The sequence below is a fragment of the Pan paniscus genome, chromosome 2 (genome assembly GCF_029289425.2).
Source record: "Pan paniscus chromosome 2, NHGRI_mPanPan1-v2.0_pri, whole genome shotgun sequence".
NCBI lineage: Eukaryota > Metazoa > Chordata > Mammalia > Primates > Hominidae > Pan > Pan paniscus.
In genome coordinates this window covers 4,772,841-4,796,973 of record NC_085926.1, presented here as the reverse complement: position 1 = coordinate 4,796,973, position 24,133 = coordinate 4,772,841, and the positions used below count along the sequence as shown (strand labels likewise).

The 24,133-nt window shown below is 45.8% G+C and overlaps 1 protein-coding gene across 1 annotated transcript in view; it reads right to left on the bottom strand.

Annotated features, from left to right (window-relative positions):
* ITPR1 (inositol 1,4,5-trisphosphate receptor type 1) overlaps nucleotides 1-24,133 on the bottom strand; it is a 354,118-nt gene that overhangs the window by 64,044 nt on the left and 265,941 nt on the right. The window contains exons 45-50 of the mRNA XM_055109477.2: nucleotides 16,794-16,974; nucleotides 14,742-14,995; nucleotides 8,026-8,226; nucleotides 6,096-6,206; nucleotides 3,825-3,920; nucleotides 724-846 (exon numbers count right to left, since the gene is read on the bottom strand). Of these exons, the coding sequence (XP_054965452.1) occupies nucleotides 724-846; nucleotides 3,825-3,920; nucleotides 6,096-6,206; nucleotides 8,026-8,226; nucleotides 14,742-14,995; nucleotides 16,794-16,974 (966 nt within the window). The remainder of the gene's footprint in view (nucleotides 1-723; nucleotides 847-3,824; nucleotides 3,921-6,095; nucleotides 6,207-8,025; nucleotides 8,227-14,741; nucleotides 14,996-16,793; nucleotides 16,975-24,133) is intronic.

The following is a 24,133-nucleotide window of genomic DNA, read 5'->3' as shown; positions in this document are numbered from 1 at the left end:
CAGGAGACTGTTTGAAATTCTTTAACCAGTGGGTGGTAACAGGGGCCCACCAACCTCGGGCCCAATATCATCATTGTTGTGTATCTGGTTCCCGTACCTGAGTTTAAAAGAGGTGGACGGGACAGGAAACACAAGGCTCCAGCAGGGTTACAGCCTGCCCCTACCCACCGAAAGCTCAAGGCACGTCGGCATCCAAAAAGAGAAAGGCTCTTCAAAAACCCAGCCGCTTGGAAGGAGAATTATGAAACATGGCATTTTGGTGCCAGGGCATAAAGTATTGCCGTATCCCCAAAAAGGGAAACAAAAGGAAGTCATAAGGACAAGTTCCCACAGATTTCCAAGTGCAATATGCAAGGAAGCTGAAGTTTATTTCTTTAGATTGTTAAGAGAGGCTCATCAATATTTATAAAAGCCTAAGACTCCTTTCAACTGTCTCCAGACAGAGTCATAAACCATCCAAGTATCACTGCTTGGGGGTGAATGCTTTTAAGAAACACGGGGATTTCCAACTACATGACCCTATCACTATGGAAAAATGGAAACGTCCTGGAACTCTGCACACTGGGTCAGGTTGCCACGAGCACCTGTGAGCCGCAGGCTCATGAGTACAGACAGTCCTAGGTTAAAGTCATAAAGGAAAAGCAAGACTGGGGGCACCCTCCAGCTCGGAATTTTGGACCTGTAGGGAGGCAGCATCCAGAGGAGGCACAGGAGAGATCATACCTGATGGGCTAATATGTAGATGTTGTGCCCCACGTTCCTGGGGGACGCCGCCCCATCCTCACCGTTTTCTCCATCCTCAAATTCCACTTCACCTTGCATGTAGGCTTTCTTGATCACTTCCACCTGCAAGAAGAGCCAAGGGAACAAAAATCCTGTTTCGAGGACGACCCACACATGACTGGATGGACAGCATGCACACTGGCTGTCTCCCCTCCCAGGGAAAAGGCTGTTCCGCACTCTCTCCTATCGGGCTTGGACACAGCCTCAGAATCCTTCATGACACTGGCACAGGCAGTCAATACCAATCCACCTCTCCTGTCGTGAGAAATGAAACTCATTCACTCTACTTAGACCAAGAGACATGCTGTGGCTGGTTAATGTCCTTCTTTAGAAGGCAGCAATGGCTTTCAAGCGCCTTGAAACAATAAATATGATATGAATGTAGGCTAGAAGCCAGACTCTTCCTATCTCAACATTTCCTCCCACCAACATTCCCCACTCCCAGCCCTTTGCCATTTCAGGAAAACCTAATAAGAAGTCTATTCACATTTAGGAATAGCTGGTGAAACTATTTTTTCATTTTTAAAATTTTCCCAGTGCCCAACAGCCTACTCCAAATGAAAATAACAGCACGGACTAGTATTACCTACTGAGTACTTACTATGTGCCAAGGACTGTGTCTAGGTGTTTAACATTCTTTCAAAAAAATTTAATGCTCACAAACATTTATAAGGTATCAGAGATTCCCCTCCTTTTTTTGAGACAGGGTCTTGCTCTGCCACCCAGGCTGGAGTGCAGTGGTACAATCATGGCTCACTATAGCCCTGACCTCCCAGGCTCAAGTGATCCTCCTGCCTTATCCTCCCAAGTAGCTGGAACTACAGGTGTCCACCACCATGCCCGGCTAATGCTTTATTTTTTTGTAAACACAAGGTCTCACTATATTGCCCAGGCTGGTCTTGAACTCCTGGACTCCAGTGTTCCTCCCACCTCAGCCTCCCAAAGTGCTGCAATTACAGGTGTGAGCCACTGCACCTGTTTCCTTATTTATTTTTTTAGTGGATGAGGAAATAGAGTCAAGGAGATAAAAGAACATTCCTAAAGTCACAGGTAGTGAGCTCGGATGTGAACTTGGCCCTATTACCCTCCACAAGACTCGGCTGCAAGACTCGGCTCCCGGAGGACCACACACTTGGCTTGTCTCATGGTTTGAGCACATTTCTCAGAGCATTTCTGTGCCTGTCTGATTGTTCCCTCAAGTTTCTGTCTCAGTTTCTTGAGAGCAGGGACTGGGTCTGCTCATATCTGAATCCTTCCCCTAGGACCCTCCGCAATGCCCAGGACAATGTAGGGTGTGGCCAACACTTATCAAATGAACACATCATTCATGATTGAATCATTTCAAGAAGAAGAAAATACCTTCAACCTCTAATTTGTACTAAAAATTATAATCTTCTTTGATGATTCAGTGGGCATTTCTGCCTCCCCCATTGCCACGGGGCCATTCCCATGAATTATTTGTCATTATCTAATACCAAAGGCCACGTATGTCAGTACTGACACCAAGTCAGGCCCTGGAAGTAACGGTGGAGACAAGAGAGCCTCACTGTCTGAGCTTGTTTCCCTGCCAATTCTCTCAAATACTAAATTGAGCAGACAACATGTTACATGCGATTTGAGGCCAGGAGCATACACACGTAAGTACGCACACATGCATGTACACACGTGTTCTATTTGGATTCTTAGAACAGTGTTTGTTCCAGGAAGCCTGACTCTTCCTATGAGCCAGAATGATGTTCTCCAACCACCGGGGGGCTGCCCAAGAGCCGGTGCCAGCCACCTCACTGGGTGTTGACATTTTCCCCACCTGGGATAGGTCAGAGAGCTGGGGCATGTTCTTGATTCCTGGGAAGCCGGATGGGGTCCCTGCATAGTCATTCCATCCCTGCTCAAGAATGACAAACCTCGCCTCCCCAGTGACCCCCAGTTACATAAGCTTGTTATGTAAACTCAGAGAGGCCTTCCATCTCGGGCTGAGAACTTACTCCCTGACCTCAGAGATCAAAGAACTGGGCTGCTCTTAACTTTATTTAAAAGCATACATAAAGGGACTTTTGCCTGGCCCCCAAATGCACATTCAGGTCACCAGGAGGCAGAAATGTTTTGGTGCCCTCATTTAAGTCTGTCAGTTACAGTTTATTAGCGTGGAAAAAAAGTCCAAATAGAGAGCTCTGCCCTCAACTCATGTCACCGTCTCTGAAAGCTGCTCGTCTCACAGCCTGCAACACTCTCCCAACCTGCAAGTCACAGCCAATTGTGACTATCACCCCTCAAAAATAAACCAGATCGTGTTTTCTTTAAATGAAACAAACAAAAAATCCAAACGTCAGCAACCAAAAAACATTTCTGTAGCTCAGACTCTTGGCACCAAGAAGAGACATGAATTCTTCAGCACTGGACAAAGATATGGCTCAAATACCAGCAGCAAACGAGGAAAGAAAGGAAAAGGAACTTCCGTTCATTAAGGGTGTATCAGGTGCTGGGCACGGTGCTAGGGCTTGACATGAATCTTCTCATCTAGTCTTCAAAGCAACCCTCTGGACTAGGTCATATTATTATTATTGTCCTTTTATGGATCAGGAAAGTGCAGCTCAGAGAAGTCTAAGGCAACACAGCAAAACAGGCAGAGCTATGGACTTGAACTCAGGTCTGCTAGGTTCCGTAACCACACTGTCCCCCATGAGGGAAAAACAGAGAGGGAGGCTTCTCCATGTGGTTTACGCCAAAGGGAGAGGGTAAAATAGCACGTATTCAATGTCGTATAGGTTGGTGCAAAAGTAATCGCGGTTTTTGCCATTACTTTCAACGGCAAAAGTAATAGTGGTTTTGCCATTGAAAGTAATAGCAAAAACCGCGATTACTTTTGCACCAACCAAAATATTTCACTTCTCTACTCAGTCAGAGGCCTGAATTCAATGTTCCCTTTATACTTCTGACTTTGGGAACCTTCAAGAAAGCTCCAGGAAGCAGATCCTCTGCTCTGTCCCAAATATCGTCGCAATGCTCCTTGGTGCTACCATCAGATCCGTCACCCGACTCACCAGTTCCTTGGGCCTCATGTTATAAAGTATCCTCTCTGCGTTTTCACTGTCGTGCCTGCTTTCCATGATGGCCAGGAGCAACTTCGAGGCATTGTTCTAGTTGGAGAAACAAAGGGAGAGGAAATGTAGAGGGGCTGCTTGGGGGCCCGGCCTGAATGCAGGTGCCAACTGGCACATGGGAGGCATCCCGGCTAAACAGACGAACATTTCACCCCGTGAGGAAGCTCCGGGTTAAGGACATCAAAATCCATCTGCACGAGGCAGAGAACGTCCCCCTTCAGACCCCAGATACGTGTGCAGAATCTGATTTCGGACAAAGAGGCACATATTTGTCAGGGCATGTGTGTTATGCCCTAATGTTAGCTGGTACAAGTCCTAGAAGAAATTGGGAATTTACACGTGGGTGCTTACGGATACACTGTTACCCTCATGGTGACGGTGGTTGGGAAGAAGCTGCTACTACACAGATCTGTGCTGCCTTCCGGGCAGGTGTGGTTATAAACTGTTATTTGGCCTTGCAGGCCACAGAAGACAGGTAATAAAGGTAATTCTTCCCTGTCTTAAAATATTTCTATTAGCTCTCATAACCCCTAATATAATGAGTACATCTGACACTAGTTAACAAATGTGACCCAAAGGAACAATGTATGCAGGCCAAGCCCTAATTTCCCATTACATTAAAAACACCCATGTTCACCCCCCACATCCTGTACTTCCTGGCTTGACTTCATTTTAGGCCCTGGGTCTATGATACTTTGTATGCTTCTTTACGTACAGGACTTGAAAGCTGTTGGGTTTTTTTTCTTTTTTTGGACAGTGTGAGTGGTCTTATTTCTTCCCCTAGTTTAGGTCACAGCAGTTGAGTCAGGGTATCATGCTATCGCAGGGCACAAATTTCTATCATCATCCATAGATCACTGGATTAGTTGAAAAAGTCACTCAAATGCTGACCAGGAGCACATGAACTTCTGTTTATTTCGGACTTTCTGATAAATGGTGGCCAGGTACACGAGCTTGAATGTGTTAAAATTCATTCTAAAACACAATTTGTCAAAAGGAATTAAAAATAGCGGAAAAAAGTCCATTTAAACCACACACCCAAATCGACTGTCAGTGTGGACTCTCAGTTCTAAATAGTAAAGAAAAAATAACTGCCATTCCCACAGGTTTCTGTGTTCCCATCTTTCCTAATGACCTTTCCTATGACATCCTTCATGCAATAAATACAGCTCAACCTTTCAGCCAAAACCCTGTAGTTCTAGGCTCTTTCATGATAATGATGAAGTGCTCGCTGCTGCGGATGGGCAGATAGAGGACAAATCTCAACATGCCCTGACATGGGAACAGTTAAAAAGGAAATGTGTCCAGAAAGGCTAACATGTTTTGAAATATACTTTAGAAACCTGATGCCTGCAAGCTCAATTGTTAAAACTGAATCACGGGATTCTCAGAGAACCTATGGAACCCCTACATAGAAGGGAGGGTTTTCTGGGTATACTTTAGAAGTCAACATCAGGAATGGTATATCAATTTCTCAAATATCCAAAAAAGGCCAGCTTGGAAATGCTGCAGGTTTAGCACCTAGAAGTCACGATTTTCATTCCGTTAAGCTGTTTGAGTAATAGAGAGTCCAAATGTCAGTGGGGCTTCCACATCAGTCACCTGCAGTCCCGCATTTGTACACAATACAGAGAAACTCAGCAGAAGCCTGCAGGCACATTTTTGGTTTGTGTAATTTTCCTTATTTTACACCAACATTATTAACCACCCTTCTGCTAAATCAGTGACAAAAGAGAAAAAGGTATTTCCTTGATTAAGTAAAAATACACGTTTGTTTTTTTGGGTTTTTTTTTTTTTGGTCCTAGATAGGCTTAGTTGTACTATTCTTCAACCGGCCCTTTTCCCTCACATGGGGAAAAATCAGAAACCAGAGAGGGAATGGCGTTTCCACTGTTTCTCTCTTTGTGACTTTCAGAACCAAGGTATTTAGTACTCGATGCTGTTGGGATTCACTTCTTAGCTTGGAGCAAGGAATCTTCATTCTGTGTGACCTAACAGTTCAGAAGCTCCTATCCCCTCATGAGATACCTTATGTGGAAGAGAAAGGTTGGAGTTCTGCATCGTAGTCAGCACTAGCAACCTGGGTCATTCATTTAAAGAACTATCTTTAATATTTACTCTCATGGCTAATTGCCCATGTGCATATGCCAAGGCAAAACACAAAAGTGACTGTTTCCAAATGACTGTCTTCTGCTTTTAATTCCTACTTGCCTTCAGTTCTAACACGAGGTCCATCCTCTTCTTTCCCAAAGGATTGATATCATTGAGGATCAGGGCTGTGATGATGTCAATGCCATTGGATTCATGGGTGGCTATGCAGTTCTGAGCAAAGACACACACAGACATTCACACAAACGCTGGTCATAAATCAGACGTCAAAGGCCAACAGGCTGAACTGCTATTTCAACACAATGCTTACCACTCCCAGTAATGTCTCTAGGGGAGAGCTGCAAATTTTCCGTGAGAAAGTGGTAAGAATAAAAGACAGATGAAAATCTCTAGTTTCAGAATTAACAGTAAACAGTAGGAAAGTCCCCATGCACTGTAACTGATAAATTGGTTGTGTCTAATCCAAATCATGCAGCACAGCTGGCTTTTGTTCTTAAGGGAAAATATGGTGTATGACTGATTCTGGGTTCTGAACCCTTTTTCCCCTTTCAAGGTGTGTTCCATTTTCTCTAAATCACTCTTTTTGTATTTTGTACTTTAGCTTAAGGCTTAAGCTTGGAAAGCAAGTTTCCTGTTTAAGGCACACAATATCAAAATTAATCATCTGCCCCCAGGTAACATCTCCGTTTGCAGCACAATCCACTCTGATCTGTTCCTTTCAACAGGCCCCTATTTGGCAGAGAAGCAAACTTGAGGTAATAAGGAAATTCACTTAGATGTCAAATAAAGCCTTTCCCCAAGCCTGTTGTATTTTTTTGTTCCTTTTCATTTTAACTAGGACTACACCATCTGCTTCATGAGGGAACCGGGAGAGGAAAGTGCATCTCACAAAATGCTATTCTCACATTCACAGACAACTGAGACCAGGTTTTTAATAGACAATGAGTTGTCTCTCATAAACCATTCTCCTCTGAATGAAGGGCCTGGCTCCCCAAGTCACACAAGTAACCTTCCCTGGCTGCTGGGTTTAGCACTGACCATTTGAAGCCTTGGTCGTCTCTCTCCAGTTAGGATGAAGCTATAATTTGGTATTAAAAACATACTTGGCTGGGCGCGGTGGCTCAAGCCTGTAATCCCAGCACTTTGGCAAGCCGAGGTGGGTGGATCACGAGGTCAGAAGTTCAAGACCAGCCTGGCCAATATGGTGAAACCCCATCTCTACTAAAAAAATACAAAAATTAGCCAGGCATGATGGCATGCACCTGTAGTCCCAGCTACTAGGGAGGCTGAGGCAGAAGAATCGCTTGAATCCAGGAGGCAGTGAGCCGAGATTGCACCACTGCACTCCAGCCTGGGCAACAGAGTGAGACTCCGTCTCCAAAAACAAACAAACAAAAAATCATACTCAACCTAGCACAATGCAAAAACTCACAAAATCCTTAAGATGCCATGTATAAGCAATGACTCTACTCAAGACAAGAAGTTATTGGGTTGTACTCCCAAAATATTCTTCTCTGAGAAACCAAAGTCAAGACTATCTCATCTTTCTTTTCCCTGAATGTCCATGATGTTTAAATCTCAACTATAAAAATGTCCTTATATTACTTTCAAGCTGTCTCACGTGTAGTAATTTTCTTCTCTCTAGCTAGGCTTAAACCCCCTTCCAGTAGTCACTCTTTGAAATCCCCTAGTATTTAAAATAGGTCACTGTCTTTTGGTTCTCATTTCACTCCTGCTTTATTGCCTACTCCTAGAAATCAAGTTAAATAGTTGGACATTCAAACCAGATCAAATGAAGCCAAACCTAGCCAAGGAAAGAGACCATGGACTGTCCCTCCAATGTCCTTCATTAGGAAGGTTCTGAAGTATCATGAAACACCATGGCTATTTCTCAACTGCTGGAAGACAGCCTCCTGTCCTACTGACTCCCTAGGCCAACAGGCACAGGCTTCGTGATTTCTGAACTAGTCTCTGTCAACATTTCCAAAATGGGACACTTTTTTTCCCCATCCCAAAACAGAAATTTAATTACCTGGTTCTCATGGCAAGGTCCTTGACAGTATTCGGTCAGACTTTCCAGGGTTTGGTTGATAAGCGCTACGTTCTTTTCATTTATATACAAGCCCAGAAGACCAAGGCCTCCAGTTGTGCTTCCACAAATACAGTCCAGAAACTGCAGGGTCTCACATACCAGATTGTAGTTGGTCTTGTTATTTTGGCAACGGAGGAAGTTCTGCAATTGGGTAGTCCCCAGGTTCGGTGAGCAAAGGCAGAGGAAAGAGGGAAACATTATTCATCCTGCCATTTTGATAGCCTCTAATAGGTTGGTAATTATACAGAGAGATGCCACGTGGGAGAGCATGGAAGAGTCAGTATGCCCCCCACCACCACGATGATAAACCCATGCACTTGGTGTATGGCAATGGCCCGCAACAATGCAACCTGCTCTCCAAGGTGTAAGTATATGGAATGCAGTGCAGTTGACTCCTATAATCTTTTTGAGTCCTCATTTCTCCATTCACTTCTTAACCCTTCTTCTCTCCTGCCCACCCCAGCTTCCATCAAGTGTTGAGTTCAGAGGCATCTGACATTTCCAAGGGCGGCGGTTTTGTTTGAAGATGATGGTTTGATCTGAGTGCTGAATGCCCGGAGCCCAGCACTAGGGACAGTTCACCATAAAATGGGGGTGTGATCAGCTGGCTTACTCCCAGTGCCATGTGGAGGGAGCCTGGATTACTTGTTTGGCCATTTCCACGATTAAAGGAAGGAGTGACAGTGAGTAAATGTCTGTGTGCTTGTGTGCATGTGCCTGAGCAGGTGTTCTCCAGGTGAGTTCTAAATGTAAACAAGAGGCACAGATAGGAGCAAGACACTTCCTCAACAAAATTTAAAAAGCCACATTCACCCAACTTGAGAAATAGAGTATTTTAATGAGGAGATTTTTGTCAGAGGCTCCAGTAATCTGTTCTTAAAAAGAAGCAAAAATTAATTATGTATGTTCTTTTCCTCAGTTACCAAAGCGACATGCTTACTGTAAAAAAAAAATGGGCAACACGAAAAGATAAAATGGACATGATCTTTGACCCAGTAATTTCCACTTCTATGAAGTATTCACTTCTACTCACAAAGTATGTATTGGATGTCCACTATAGTACTGCTTGTGACAGTGAAGAACTGGAAACAACCTAATTGCGCACCAATTGAGGAGTAAATAAATTACAGTATATCTACATCATTTAATATTATAAATTAGAAACACCGAGTAGATCCCTGTGTGCCAATATGGAAAGATCTCTATGACACACCGTCAAGTTTTTTCAAAAAGGCATATAGATTAATATGTAACAAATGTTCCCGTTCCAATATATAGAAAAAGGACTTGAGGATACAGTGTAAATCAACAACCAATTCTCTATGGATGAAAGAGAGGCAACTCTTGTAACTAAATACTTATTTTCATTTGGTCTTTATAAAAAGGATATATCCACACATTCCTTGTATAATTAAAACATTTGTAAATGCACAGGTTAAGAGCTGGTAACCAAGTTCAGTGCTTGACTCATCACCAAACTAACCACCTCCTTTCTCCCCACTACAACTTAACCCAAATCCCTTTTGCTCCACAACAAGTTCAGGTCCAGGTGGGAGGTGGAGGGAGAACAGATGATTTGGGACTGTGTGGGCTCGATTGTTTCTCTAAGGGAAACCAGAGGAGGATTTCACAGCCATTTCTGCCTTGCTCCAGCTCCTCAGGGAAGACACTACCTGTTTGAGGGGTTGGCTCAGCCCCGCTCTGTGCAGGGGCGCTGGAGGAGTGTTTGGGACAACTCTGGAGAGGGCCTGGCTGTCCACGGCTGAAATTCACAGCAAGGCTCTCCTGGCCCATCTGTCTGTCAAACTTCTGTTACTGCTCCCAGTGAATTTAAAAAGGCATATAGATTAATATGTAACAAATGTTCCCATTCGAATATATAGAAAAAGGACTTGAGGATACAGTCTAAACCAACAACCAAGTCTCTATGGATCAAAGAGAGGCAACTCTTATAACATCTGAGAGGCAACTCTTATAACATCTGAGAAGCAACTCTTATAACATCTGTCTCTCAAACTTCTGTTACCACTCCCAATGAATTCATTTCATTTAATTCAGATTATTTCAACCAGTGTTTACAACACACTTCAAGCACTCCTCATTCTCTGCCTGGCCTCCAGGCTCCCACCAGGCAATGCCCTCTGCCTGTTGCTCTCGAGGCCTCCACCCTGAATGACTCCTCTTCCTTCAGGACATGGTCTAAAGTCACTTCTAGGAAGCTCCTCCGACCCCTGAGCCCTACTCCAGTGAGATGGGAGCACCGCCCGTCGCCTCTTCCAGCCTTCCTCACTCCTGTGATGTGCGTACAGAGGGACCGATCAACTCACCAAGGACCACGTTGACAGTGCTGGGTGCCCAGCAGCTGGCACAGGGACTGGCACCTACCAGCTGCTTTGTAAACACTGGATGAAATAATCTGAACTAAATGAAGTGAATGGAGGGAAGAGGACTGGGAAGTCCTCAAGGCTAGCTGGGCCCACGTGTTTCAAACTCCCCATGAAGACAATGGCTGCCCATTCCTGAAAGCCTCTCCCATCTCTCATGGCTTTCAGAGTGTCTGGACGGAATCTGTCCCAGACTCAGATCCATTTCCTCTGGCCCTCTCCATAAACAGAGGCCCACCACTCACTACGAGGCACAGGGAACTCCTTCTTAGAGAAGAGAACTCCCCTTCAGCATGTACCACCCTGCCTTGTCCAAGCTAGAGAAATCCTGCCCTTTTTGCAGTCTTCCTTGAAGAGCCTGGGACAAAGTTGAGATGGGTGGGTTAAGGAAATGGAAGACTTCAAGTCTGTGCTTAGACAGACTTTGGTGGAAAGAGATCAGGACCTGCATTCATTACCCCAGGGGAAAAGCAAAGTCAGCTTCTCAGGGGAGGGTCCCCAAACACATGCCAACTGGCTGAAGAGAGGTTTTTCCCATCACATTTCTGACCACTGTAAACAAGGCTTGCTTAAGGCAGCAACTGCCTGTTTGGCAAAGTGAGACTTGGTGACTTTATCTCTTCTGAACATTTACCAACAGGAAAGTTAAGGTTATAAATATGACAAGCAACTCCGGGCACGAGCCCAAAGGGTGCTGCTGCAAAAGGCCAGATTCCTTCTCCCTCTGCGCTGACTCTGAGCTGCTTTACACCAGGGAGCCGAACACTCTCTCCTTATGAGAATGCCTTCTCCTTCCCTCCGATCCAAAAGGAATCCCTGACCCAGTGACCCACCCCCTGTTCTGGGATATTGCCACAGAATGGCACTCAGAGTGGCTGAGTCCTGCTTAAAACTATTCTTTGGAGAAGTGGATTTCTACACACCATAATTTTATTGGAGCAAGTCACCACCTGAGAGAATCTGATTTTGCAGGAGTTTTTAAGGATGATTCCAACCTCCATCCTTGTGAACCACTGGTCCAGATCACGGGCTTCTAACTGGGCCCTGCAGAACCCTGGGGGCTCCCTGCAATTCCTCCCTACCACCCCAGGGGTCTCCTAGGTGAGGGAGCACTCTAGTTTCCACTCCGAACAGAGCAGCTTTGCTCTCCTCTGCTGTACTTAGTATATTTCAACAAAGGATCCCGTGCGCTCCCCCCAGCCAAAAAGTTTTAAAGCACTGAACTGGATAATCTTTATGACACCTTCAAACATTATGTTGCTAGCTCTTTTTTTTTTTAAGTTAAAATATGTTAAAATATACTATACACCCCAACACCCCACAGCACTGTTTCCAACAGAGCAATGCACTGAGGAACGAGTTTTGGAAGGACTTCATTAAAAGGTGCTTCTGTCCATGGGGTTCCCAGGGCATTGATTCAACGGAGAATTCTGCAGAAAGCTAAGGTATAAAACTAAAATTCTGAAGACTTCCAAACAAGAAATGATGAACCTGTGCAATTAAAGCCTTACTCCGCTTTCACAGTGGAAGGAAGTGGGTGTGTGGGCGAGGGAGGGAAGGTCAGGGAGAGAGGGAAGGCGGAGCAGGCCCATGCCACCAGAGCTAAGCTCGGGAACAAGCACATTGGCACTGCACCTCTGACACTCATGGAGGGATTCTACTCCAGGCAGTCTTGAGTTTCATAAGCTCAGAACTCAGCAGATGCCACCTCCTCTGAGAGGCCTTCCTGGACCTGCAATGGGTTGGTTCCTCTCTTCTAAGGAGTGGCTGGTTCCATTCAGCTCAAGTGGCTGCTACCCTAGACTCAGCTCTGTGAAGGAAGGGGTGAGGTCCTGTCACCATGGGTGCTGGGCACAGAGCAGGGATTCACTGATATTGATTAAATGACACACACATGCCTGGGCATCATCTCAACCTACTTCCCCTGTGGACTCCAAGGCTGGCAGAGACCAGTGACACCTGCATAGGGGAATAGTACAGAGGCACTGATCACCATGCTCTGCTCAGAAACAGTCCCCAGCATCAGGATTCCCCCACTCCCATCCACAGAGATGCCAAGCTAGCTGCTCAGCATTTAGTCCTCTGTGAGTCACTCACTCCCCCTTTGCCTGAATCCCGTGACTAGTGGTAGGGTTATGGAAGGTGGAGGGTGGACAATGTCACGGAAACAGTGACCTTCAGATAGAGGTTATCAGCCAGTGAGATGGTACCAGGCCCTGAGCATTTGGGGCATAAGTGCTTTGCTCCACCCAACTGGACTACACAGTCCTGGCAAGAAAATCTAGGGCTGAGGTATTCTAAAGCCCCAAAGAGGAAAGTCTGAGCAACTGACAAGAAAACTAAGGAAACCGATGGCTGAGATCCCACACTCAGATGGCGACAGGGATCAAGCAGGGAGCACCACAGGCTGAAACGGGCCAGGCACCAAAGAAAAGAAAGAACCCAACCTCATCTGGAGGGGCCCCCACTAGCATGCAAGCCACATGGTACTGTGGGTCCAGCCTGGCCGACAGTGGGGTTTGTGTGAAGTTCCTTCACTTTCCAACATGAGTCAGATCTGGCCAGGTGAGGACCTCAGATCTCAGATGCTTTTTCAAAGTTGAGGCTCTTCAATCTGATTGAAAATTCAAACAACTATAGAAGGTATTAACGTTGCAGGCTTCTCTCAGTTCCATTTCACTGTTTGCCTCACTAATTAACAATATAATTTCTTAGCTAATCCAGGCATAGACTCTGTGGCAAGTTTTAAGTGAGAGCAATTCACTGTGGCAGTACCAACTGTCTAGCCACAATCGAGGTGTGACAGGCATCAAGTCACCTGGGGGATAAGGTCAGCCAGGTAAATATTTAAAGGCTGTGCCTTCCCTGGCCAGATCTGGACTAGCATTATTTCCTTTCCATACCCTCATAACCCAAGTACACAGAACTACCACGGCTGACTGGAGTGTCTTAGGAGGAAACATTCCACCACAAAGGAGATAGATGTTCAGATGCCCTTTCCTTGTTCATCCTCACATCATTCAGGCAAAAAGGGGGTGGTTTCCCTAGGTCCAGGAGTTGGCAACAAACCCAGGCAAAAGCCAGGGACCCAGTGCTCCAGCACACTTCTCCTGGGCAGTGAGGGGCCTCTGCAGATCCAGACCCATTCGGAAGAAAGAAGCGGATCTCTACGATCCATCCTTGGCCCTTCCTAAACAGCTCCTGCTGCTGGGAAACTTTGCAAGGGACATCATGTGCCCTCTGTCTCTCAGCATTTGGTTAACAACATGAGCTCTAGTGTAAGACTACCTGGGTTCAAGTCCTACTTCTGCACTCCCTGTGTCCTCTGCACCTCAGTTTCCTCATCTATATAATATAATCATATAAGCAACACTTAGGATTCAGGATATCGTAAGTGCCTAACAAACCTTGCCCATTGTTATCAGACAAAAACAACAAAATGAACAAAGGATTTCTGGAATAATCAGTTCAGCAAATATTTTTGAGCACCTCTTTCTGTAAAATACTGAAAGGCAGCCATTTCCTTCATTCAACCAACAAATATTTATTCAGAACTTTCTATGTATCCAATTTTAGAAATCTAATATATTTAATTATCTAGCCATCCATCCATCCCATTTTTACCTGAGTGCCTAGATGTCTAACAGTGACAGGCTACAAGACACACACATCAATAGGCACATACAGACACTTAACAAATATATATGGGGCAGGCACCTACGTTGGTGCACAAGATGTGGTCTCTGGCTCCCTGGAGACAGCAGGGAAGACAGACAAGGGCATTACTTGCCCAGGCTTTCGCATCACAGAACTTTGCTGATCTGGCCAGGCTCGGTGGCTCGGTGGCTCATGCCTGTAATCCTAGCACTTTGGGAGGCCAAGGTGGGGGGATCACTTGAGGTCAGGAGTTCGAGACCAGCCTGGCCAACATGATGAAAACCCATCTCTACTAAAAATACAAAAATTAGCCAGGCATGGTGGTGCACTCCTGTAATTCTAGCTACTTGGGAAGCTGAGGCAGGAGAATCGCTTGAACCCAAGAGGTGGAGGTTGGAGTAAGCCAAGATCACGCCACTGTACTCCAGCCTGGGTGACAGAGCGAGACTCCATCTCAAAAAAAAGAAAAGAAAAGAAAAGAAAAAAGAAAAAAAAGAACCTTGCTGGATCCTTGGCTCGAGCAATCTGGCCCAAGTGAGAGGTGCTGAACCACCAGAGGAAGGCAGGCCTTGGCAGCCTTTCCCAAGCTCCACGCCCCCGCCCCCGGGCCCTCACCTGCAGGTCTCGGTTGTGGTTTTCACACAGGAGCTGAAGGAAGCGGAGGATGGGCTGCATGATGGTGATGACCGCGCTCATCTCCAGGTCGTCCTTGGTCTTGTCGGCAGTGGCCTGGGTGCCCTCTCCAGGCTGGTAGTGGTCGTCAGGATCGGCCTCCCTCCTGAAAGTGGTGAAGGCTTTCCTGGTGGCAGCGGAGGCCTCCAGGAGCTGATCCCGGACCTCTTCTGTTATCTGTGTTGTGGGCTCTTTAGCTAGAAAGCAAGCGTAAGGCATGAAAGGCTGCAGAGTCCTCACGGGCCCTATTCACCACTCCAAAGGTGACACTCAGAAACCTACATTCCTTTATCTCCTAGAGACCTTCAAAGTTGGCAAAACACTCAAAGAAGTCACAATCTGCTGTCAGTCCTCAGACAGGATTAAAACTGAGCCAGGCCCTGCCACCTTACTTGTGGATCTACCATTTCACCTACGTGTACAGTGTGTTTCAGAGGAAAAGCCTCAGTACAGGTTCTGTCAGCCTCACACATCTAAGGTTCTGGGCCTCAGCTTCCTGATCTTTAAAATGGGAGAGCATCCGTGAATAATATCTCAAGAAAGTTCTTAAGAAGCTCAACATAATGCTAATCACAATTATTGTTGTCGTAATGACTGACCCTTCTGTAACTATCAAAGCACTGTGATGAAGAACTTTGTGTGTGTTATTTTATCTCATCCTCAGAATAACCCTGTGAGGTAGTTATGGCATTACAGTTAGCAGCACTGACTCTGCGGCCAGACAAGCTGGGTTCGAATGCTGGCTCCACTGCCTCCTAGCTGCATGTCCATAACGACTTAATTACCATCTCTATGCCTCAGTCCCCTCATCTGTAAAGTGGAGATACCTCAATTTTATCTATCTTGCAGCGGTGACATGAGTCTGAAATGAGGGGAACTGTAAAGAACTTTGAACAGTCCAGCGCAGTGGCTGGACTAGAATCCCAGCTACTCAAGAGGATCACTTGAGGCCAGAAGTTTTAGACCAACTTGGACAACATAGTGAGATTCCATCTCTACAAAAAAAAATTGTTTTAAACATCAGCCAGATGTAGTGGTGCAGACTTGCAGTCACAGCTACTCAGGAGGCTGAGGTGGGAGGATCATTTGGGCCCAGGAGTTTGATGTTGCAGTGAGCAATGATCGTGCCACTGCACTCTAGCCTGGGCAACAGAGTGAGACAGAGCCAAGATTTCGTTTTTTAAAAAAGAACGTTGAACAGTGCCTGATTCCTAGTAAGCACTTAGTAAATGGTAGCCATTCTTCTTTTCCTTCTCTTTAGCTCCTGTCTAGACCAGCTGTTCTCAGCCAGGGGTGATTTTGCCCCCAACCCCGCCCAGGGGACAACTGGCAATGTCTGGAGATATTCTGGGAGTAGGGGTGTGCTGCTGGCATCTACTGGTTAGACAATGTGTATGCTGCTAAATATCTTACAGTGCACAGGACAGCCAGACAGGCCTGTAACAAAGAATTCTCCAAATGTCACTTGTACTGTGGTTGAGAAACCCAGTTCTCAACTTGAAACGTGAGGCTCAGCATGCTTAACTTTCTCAAGACCATCTGACTCCAACACTTGTGGGTCTACCCACTGCCCAGTACGACTTCTCTTCTGGTGAGATACTGGATAAAAAGCTTTATAAGCTTTCCAATACCTCGGAAAACAAAAGAACATTATCTGACAAAGGACTAACACCCAGTTTTAAAATACGTATTTCCCTCAACTTTCTCTAACATTAAATAGAAATCACAGGAAAAGATTATTCATGGATCCCTTGCCAATAAAACCCTAAGCTTGACCAAGAGGAATGTTCTTTATTAAACAGGAAGATCCTTCTGAGCAGCAGGGCTTCAGCTCAGGTCACTGAGGAAGAATTACATCATAACCAGGCTGGCTTTTCTTCTGAAAGCTCCCATCATAATGCATTTTAGAGCATAGAAGTAATGAAAACAATGAAGGATAACAAGGACTCTTCTGTTGTTCATGATCCAGCTGACTGAAGACTGAGGAACATTTACCTTTTTTCCGTGATGGGGCATCCCTGTCTACCTCATCGTCTTTCTTTTTATTTCCCAAGTCACTGGTGTTCACTGTCACTGTTGCTTTGATTTCTTGCTGGGCCACCTTCATCCGGTCATAAAACACCTTAAAGAATTTCTCTGACTTCTTATCTTCTGTCAAGCGACAGAAAAAGGAGTGCTGCAAAGGAAAATCCATAGATTGTGAACACTGTAACTGACCAGAAACTGCACCCCACTCATGACACCAAAACCTAATGAAGATCAGAGCCAGTTGCAAAACCTCACGCATGATCTAAGTTTAGATCAACATTAAGGACCACTCCACACACTGTAGTTCTCTGGGTTCTAAGGCCTGGGGTTTTCAACATAGAGCCTTTGAAACAAATTGCTGTGGCTGGAACAGACACATAGGCTTTGGGAGCACGCTCGAGTGTGGTGGGCAGACTGTTGCCAACTAAGAACAACTCCCTTCCACCCTTGCACACACGCAAAACAACACTGTTAATAATGAAAACTGAGTTTTTCTGGGGGGATTACTGCAGGGCCAATCATTTGTTTAAGGGCTTCTATGCACTCTTCCCCTGGGCAGAGCCCTATGAAAAATATACACATGAATAAGATATGCTGCCTTTGCTCATTAACAGGTTAGGATGACATGTCCATAAATCAGACTAAATTATGTTAAGTAAAAAGTACTCAGGAAGCTACACAATTATATTATAAATGCTCAGAGCTGGTGAGGATGACACTATGCTATAGTGACTCCAAAATCTTCAAGAAAAAGGTCATCTTCAAATCAGGCTTCAAAGGACAGGTAAGAGTGGTTAAATGAAGAAGCTCAAAATGAACAGGTAGCTCTCCTCTTGGATACACATTTGTTTTTGGACCCTCTGCAAGCAATAGTATACACTGTTGATGGAAAAACACAATATGGTGTCTCAACTTCATTTATGAGTATTCGCTTTTCACCCCTTTGCAAACACCACGCTGTTGTAAATTATTTACATAAAAATACAATACGGTCATTTCCAGAGAAAAAAAAACAAAGCTCCAAACAATATATTTGCTTCTTCCAGTGGATCTTCTGCCAATTTCAAATCTTTCCAATTGGAAAGATGGCACTTCCCTACAGAAGGCAGTCCTAGGCTTCCAATCCCAGAAAGAACTTAAATCTTATCACCTTCTTGAAGCCCCCTTACTCTTAAAACTCTCACCCATACACAGACCCCAATGCCTGATTCAGCAGAGCCCTAGGGAACCACCAGATTTCCATCGTCGACATGCAACTTCAGCTACTCTGACTCTTCCAGCCATTGACTCACACACTTTGTGGACAAACATCTGTCCTGTCCGCCCACAATGCACTTCTTGGTCATGCCCTTTCTCTTCCTTCCAACTGTTCTTCTTTACCTCTGGTTGCTTTTTACAGCTCAGGATCCATCCATCCTGCCTGTGCTCCCTGGTTCATTTTCCCTCCAGCCACTGCCAAATGCCAGGACACAAGTCACCACCTCCCCTATGCTTAGCCTTGTCATCCTCCATGTCACTGAGGCCTTCACGACTCCCACTCTGGAACCAAGGTAAGTCTGTAGTGTCCTTCATTGCCTTTTACTGCCTCGTTTCTTTTCTTTTCTTTTAGGTTTCCTGCTATTTCATCTATCCATCCACTCATCCATCTACCTACTCATCCATCCACCCACCCACTCATTCACCCATCCATCCATCCATCCATCCATCCATCCATCCATCCATCCATCCATCCACCCACCCACCCACTACTTATTTTTGCATTTGTCACAAGGTGGGCACTATGTCAGTTATAAGAGAAGTGAACAAAAAGGAGCCTAGACCTTTCCCCCATGAAATTGACAGCCTCAGGAGGAAAACACATAGTAATTCAACAATCACCATAATGACTACTTACTAAATAGCCTTTTACCCCTACAAAAGTGACCCAGGAGGCTGCTGGTAAACAAAGCTGTGGCAGACGCTCAATGCCACTGCCCTATTCTTATATTCCTAGCTCTTCCCACAGCTAGGGCCCCTCATCTTTTGGGCCCACCACCAATGCCACCTGTTCAGTGAGGCTGCCCCTACAGCAGCTCCCAAGCCTATTGCTTATTCTCCATGCCCTGTTTTATCTTCTTCACGGCAATCAAGGCCTCTGAATTGCACTGTTGCACTGACTGTTCACCTCCTTACTGTCTGCCTTATGCAGAGTGCAAGCTCTGTGAAGGCAGATGCCTCGCCTGAGTGGTTTCCAGCTGCCCCCAGAGCACCTAGAAGAGGCCCACCACATAGAAGGCACTCCATGATTATTTGATAGAAGAATGAATATAACCCAACACTTTATGGCTCCCCATAACTGGATGCCCCTCTCCCCATGGTCAGATCCTTTTTATATTTGGTGGACATGACAGAAATAAATCTCCAAAATAAATGAATTCTAGAAAATTGCTCAAATATGAGAAAGCAACTTCCAGTTGTTCACTTCTTTGAGAGCTCTTGAACCCTCAGGTCAATAAAAGAGACAAAAAAATGGTGGGGGCAAAGAATGCAACCTGAAGCCACCTAATTATGGTGACTGAATTTCTCACCAAGACAGACCATCCAACATCTCACCCATGCGGGCTCACAGGGGACTGCCTGCTAACGCTGGGGTGCACCAGAAGGTGGCCGTGCAGGACCATTCGCTTCAGTTGCTATCCCAGCTGTGTTCTCATGGCATGGAAGCAGCTTTAAAAGCATTTTGGGACAATCTGGTCATTCAAGGAAACAAAAGCCCTTCAAGTAAGTAAGTAAATGAATAAATAAAGCCCGCCATCTGTTATCTGATAGCAGCGCCACGCGACACACACAGATAGCCTGCCACGGACCGCGCTGTCTGACGGCCAATCGGGTGACCCAACGGCTGTCAACCGCTAGGGTCAGGGTAAGGGAAGCTCTTATGAGATGAGACAGGGCCAGGCGCTGAGAAGGCCACATTGCTGTGTGTGTTTCCGCCACGGTCACTAGGTTTGTTTCGCATTACTGATTCCAGTCCTCAGTCGCTCAAGGGTTCGAAGCAGCTTTATTGATAGAATGTGCTCAATAAAATAATAAAATGGATAATAAGGTCTAGAAGACACAAGTAAGCACAGAAAATCAAAAAGAGAATAGGGTGGGAACTGGAGAATGGGGAATGAGGATTCAGAGGAGTCCCAGGCTGGGCTCTGAGGTCAAGATGAAATGAGAGGTGTGCTCAGTTACACTACTCTTGGTATCAAAAGGAGAAATACAACCAGTGCCTCAACGGAAGGAAGACATTTCTTTTTTTTTTAATTCTGTTCAAGTAATTTTTAAAAACTTTTTAAATTTGTTAAGTTCTGGGGTACCTATGCAGGACGTGCAGGTTTGTCACAAAGGTAAATATATGGTGGTTTGCTGCACCTATCAACCCACCCATCACACACATATTAAGCCCAGCATGCATTAGCTCTTTTTCCTAATGCTCTCCCCCAACTCCTGCCTCCCCTAACAGGACCCAGTGTGTGTTGTTCCCCTCCCTGTGTCCATGTGTTCTCATTGTTCAGCTCATACTTGTAAATGAGAACACGTGGTGTTTGGTTTTCTATTCTTGCATTAGTTTGCTGAGGATAATGGCTTCTGGCTTCATCCATGTCCCTGCAAAGGACACGACCTCATTCCTTTTTATGGCTGCATAGTATTCCACATTTTATGGCTGCATGGTTTATGTACCATAATTTCTTTATCCAGTCTATCATTGATGGGCATTTGGGTTGATTCCATGTCTTTGCTATTATGAAGAGTGCTGCAATAAACATATGCATGCATGTAACTTTATAATAGAATGATTTATGTTCCTTTGGGTATGTACCCAGCAATGGGATTGCTGGGTCAAATGGTATTTCTGGTTCTAAATCTTTGAGGAATTGCCACACTGGGAAGGTGTTTCTTAACAGAGGAATTAGCAGGGCAGGTTTTGCAGTCAGACTGCCTGGGTGTGAGTCCCAGGTCCTTGACCCACTGGCTCTGTGGACTTGGGCACACTGCCCAGCCTCTCTGAATCCACATAGAAGGGCTGCCATGATGCATGCCAAGTGCTTAGTACACTGCAAACTGATGGTGTTAATTTTGTTTCTCTACTACCATTACATTAGTAGAATGTGAAAACTCCAAGGTGAAGGTGATCCTGTGAGCAGCTAGGACAGGAGAGCAAAGTGAGAGCTCTGTTTCCAGAGTCAGAAAGGCCTGGATCTCAGCTCCACCGCTTACTAGCGAGTGTCACCTTAGAAAGTGACAATGTCTCTGAAACTCGAATCTTCTCATCTGCAAAATGGGCAATAATCGTACTTCATGGATGGTTGTGAAGGTTCAATGAGATCACTACAGTAACATGATAGCTAACACTCACTGACTGCTTTCAAGCTACCAGGAGCTCAGGCAAACCTTCACATGTTATCTCACCCAAAAACCCATGGAGCTAGTTACAAGGCCTACCTGGGCAACATAGTGAGACTTCTGTCTCAATGAAATAAAAAAAAATTAAAAAGGTACCCCTGAAGAAAGAAGTGGGGTTTCTAGAACAGAAGCAGTGGTATCTATTGCAAGAGTAGAAGTGAAACATGATGGTAGTGTGCGTAAAGAACTAACATACTTCTTCTTAGAAGGGGCGTGCTCTTGGAGCGAAGGGAGGCAGAGGGCCCTCAGGGAGGGCCTTCTGGAATTGCTGGCTGTGGCTGCTGGAGGCATTCACCTGCCCCCTCTGCTACCTGGTGTGACCTAGACTTAGAGAGACAAGAGCCCTCCACACAGTCACAGACCTGTTCATTAAGCCTCTTTCTGTAATGATGCGTTTGCAGGGCTTGGGTGGGGAGTGGAGTGTTCTCCTCAGGACTGTCTCCCTATGGCTGGTGGGAGCTGAGAGCAGAGAAGGTGGGTGCACAGCCTCCCCGCCCCAGGCTCCCGAAGCACGGCCCCTCTACCCGCTACACTGCCTCCCTCTCTCCCTCCCGGAACCTCTTTCAATTCATCACTCTTCACCCCGACCAAGAGCAAATCATCAGAGATTTTACTTTTCCAACCTTTTCACTCCACCCCACCTGGCAGGTGTGAGGTAGCCCTTCAACATAAACCTGGCCCAGACTGGGAAACATCAGGTGATGGTGAGAGAAATCAAAATGGTGGTTGCTAGGTACCCATCAACAGTGGGCTGCATAAAGAAAATGTGGTACATATAAAACATGGAATACTACACAGCCATACAAGAGATTGAGATCAGGTCCTCTGCAGCAAAATGGATGCAGCTGGGGGTCATTTTCCTAAGCAAATTGATGCAGGAACAGAAAACCAAATACTACATTTTCTCACTTGTCAGTGAGAGATAAACATTGGGTACTCATGGGCATAAAGAGGGGAACAACAGACACTGGGGAGTACTTGGGCGGGGACAAGGGCTGAAAAACTCTTGGGTACAATGTTCACCACCTGGGTGAACCACCCCAAACCTCAGCATCGCACAATATACCCAGGTAACAAACCTGCACATTTACCTCCTGAATCTAAAATAAAAGTTGAAAAAAACACCAAAATGGTGGTTGCCTCTGGAGGGTGGGGGGTTGTGAGTAGAAAAGGACTATAAATGGGAATGAGACAACTTTCTAGAAGAAAATAAATGTCTTGATTAGGTCGGCAGTTTCACAGGTGTGGTAGACAGAATGGTCCCCACAAACATGTCTCTAGTTCCTGGAATCTGTGAAAATGCTGTCTTATGTGGCGAAGGGGAATTAAAGGCGCAGATGGAACAAAAGCTGCTAATCACTGACCTTAAAGTAGACAGATGAGCTTGGATTACCTGGGTGGGCCCAACATAATTACAAGGAGCCTTCGCTGTGGAGGCAGGAGGCAGGAGAGGAGGGTGGCGAGAGGCAATGTGAGAGGGACTGCATTCACCATTGCTAAACCTGAAGATGGAGGAAGGAGCCACAAGCCAAGGGATGTGGGTGGCCTCTGGAAACTGGAAAAGGCAAGGAAGCCTTCTCCCCTAGAGCCTCCAGAAAGGAGCGCTGGCCTGCCAACACTTGCTTTAGTCTAGTCTAGTAAGACTCATGTTGAACTTATAAAACAATACATTTGGTTACTTTAAGCCACTCAGTTGGTAGGAATTTGTTACAGCAGCCACAGAAAACTGGTACAATGGGTATAGAAACATTTGTCAAATCTAATCAAAGTCTACATTTAAAATCTGTGCCTATGATTATATGTCAATTATATCACAATAATAATAATTAAACAAAGATAACAGAAAGTCTGCTTTGTTCCCAGAAAGCTGGGGAACTCTGTAGAGGGGCCACCTTCTGAGGCTGCCTCTCCACCAGAGGGAACGGCATCTGCCCCCGCCAGGCCGACCTCTCCTCACCCTCCAGTCATCTCCAAATCACATTTGATTCCAGAGCCCTTTCCATATAAGCTGTCTCACCAGAGTCTTAGGAGATTGCCAAGGCAGATATCATCATTCATAAATCTGTCACATTATAGATGAGAGAGCTGGGGTTAGGAGAGGCCAGTGACTTGTGGCAGAGCCACAACCAACTCTCCTTCTATCTGCACGTTGAACCAACACAGACAACCAGCCCCAGCAGTGAGGCCGGAGTCAAAGGCTGGGAAAGCAGAAGACACGAAGCTGGTCTGCGGGCAGATCCTCAGCACCAGTCCCAGACATCCCTGATGACAGATCTGATCTGATATGCTTTAAGGAAAAGGCCAGGGCAGGGGCAGGGTGAGGCAGTGACCCCGGCAGTGGCCGTTTCCATCCTGAATCCACTGGACAGGGGGAAAGGGAAGTGGGCATGGCTGCTGTCAGCCAACCTTCAACCACAACAAAAGAGCAAGAGAACACAGATCACAGAACTTTGCAGCTGGAAGCACTGGAATCCAGCAGTTTCCAAATGCCTTTTTCAGCAGGGTAACATGCTCCTCTCCGGTCCCAAAACACCATCTTAGGATAAAGACGCCGCTAGATAAAAGACAAAAGGCAAAACAGCTCCATATGAAGCAGGGCAAAGAGGGTCCCCTCCCTCTTGCCATTGAAACTCCTTGGAACTTCAGGAGAGCAGCACTTGAAAACCACCCATGTCGTCCATCCTTCCACATTTCACAGATGAGGAAACTGAAGCCCAGAAAAGGAAAGAGACTTGCCAGGGCCACACAGAACCTCCCTCCCCTGACTGCCCAAGACAGTTACTTTTGACCACACTGGGGTGTGGCTGGTTGAAACTACAACCCGAGTTTACATTCTTACCTTCTGATAATTGTCAAGTAGACAGTTTTCCCTCCGT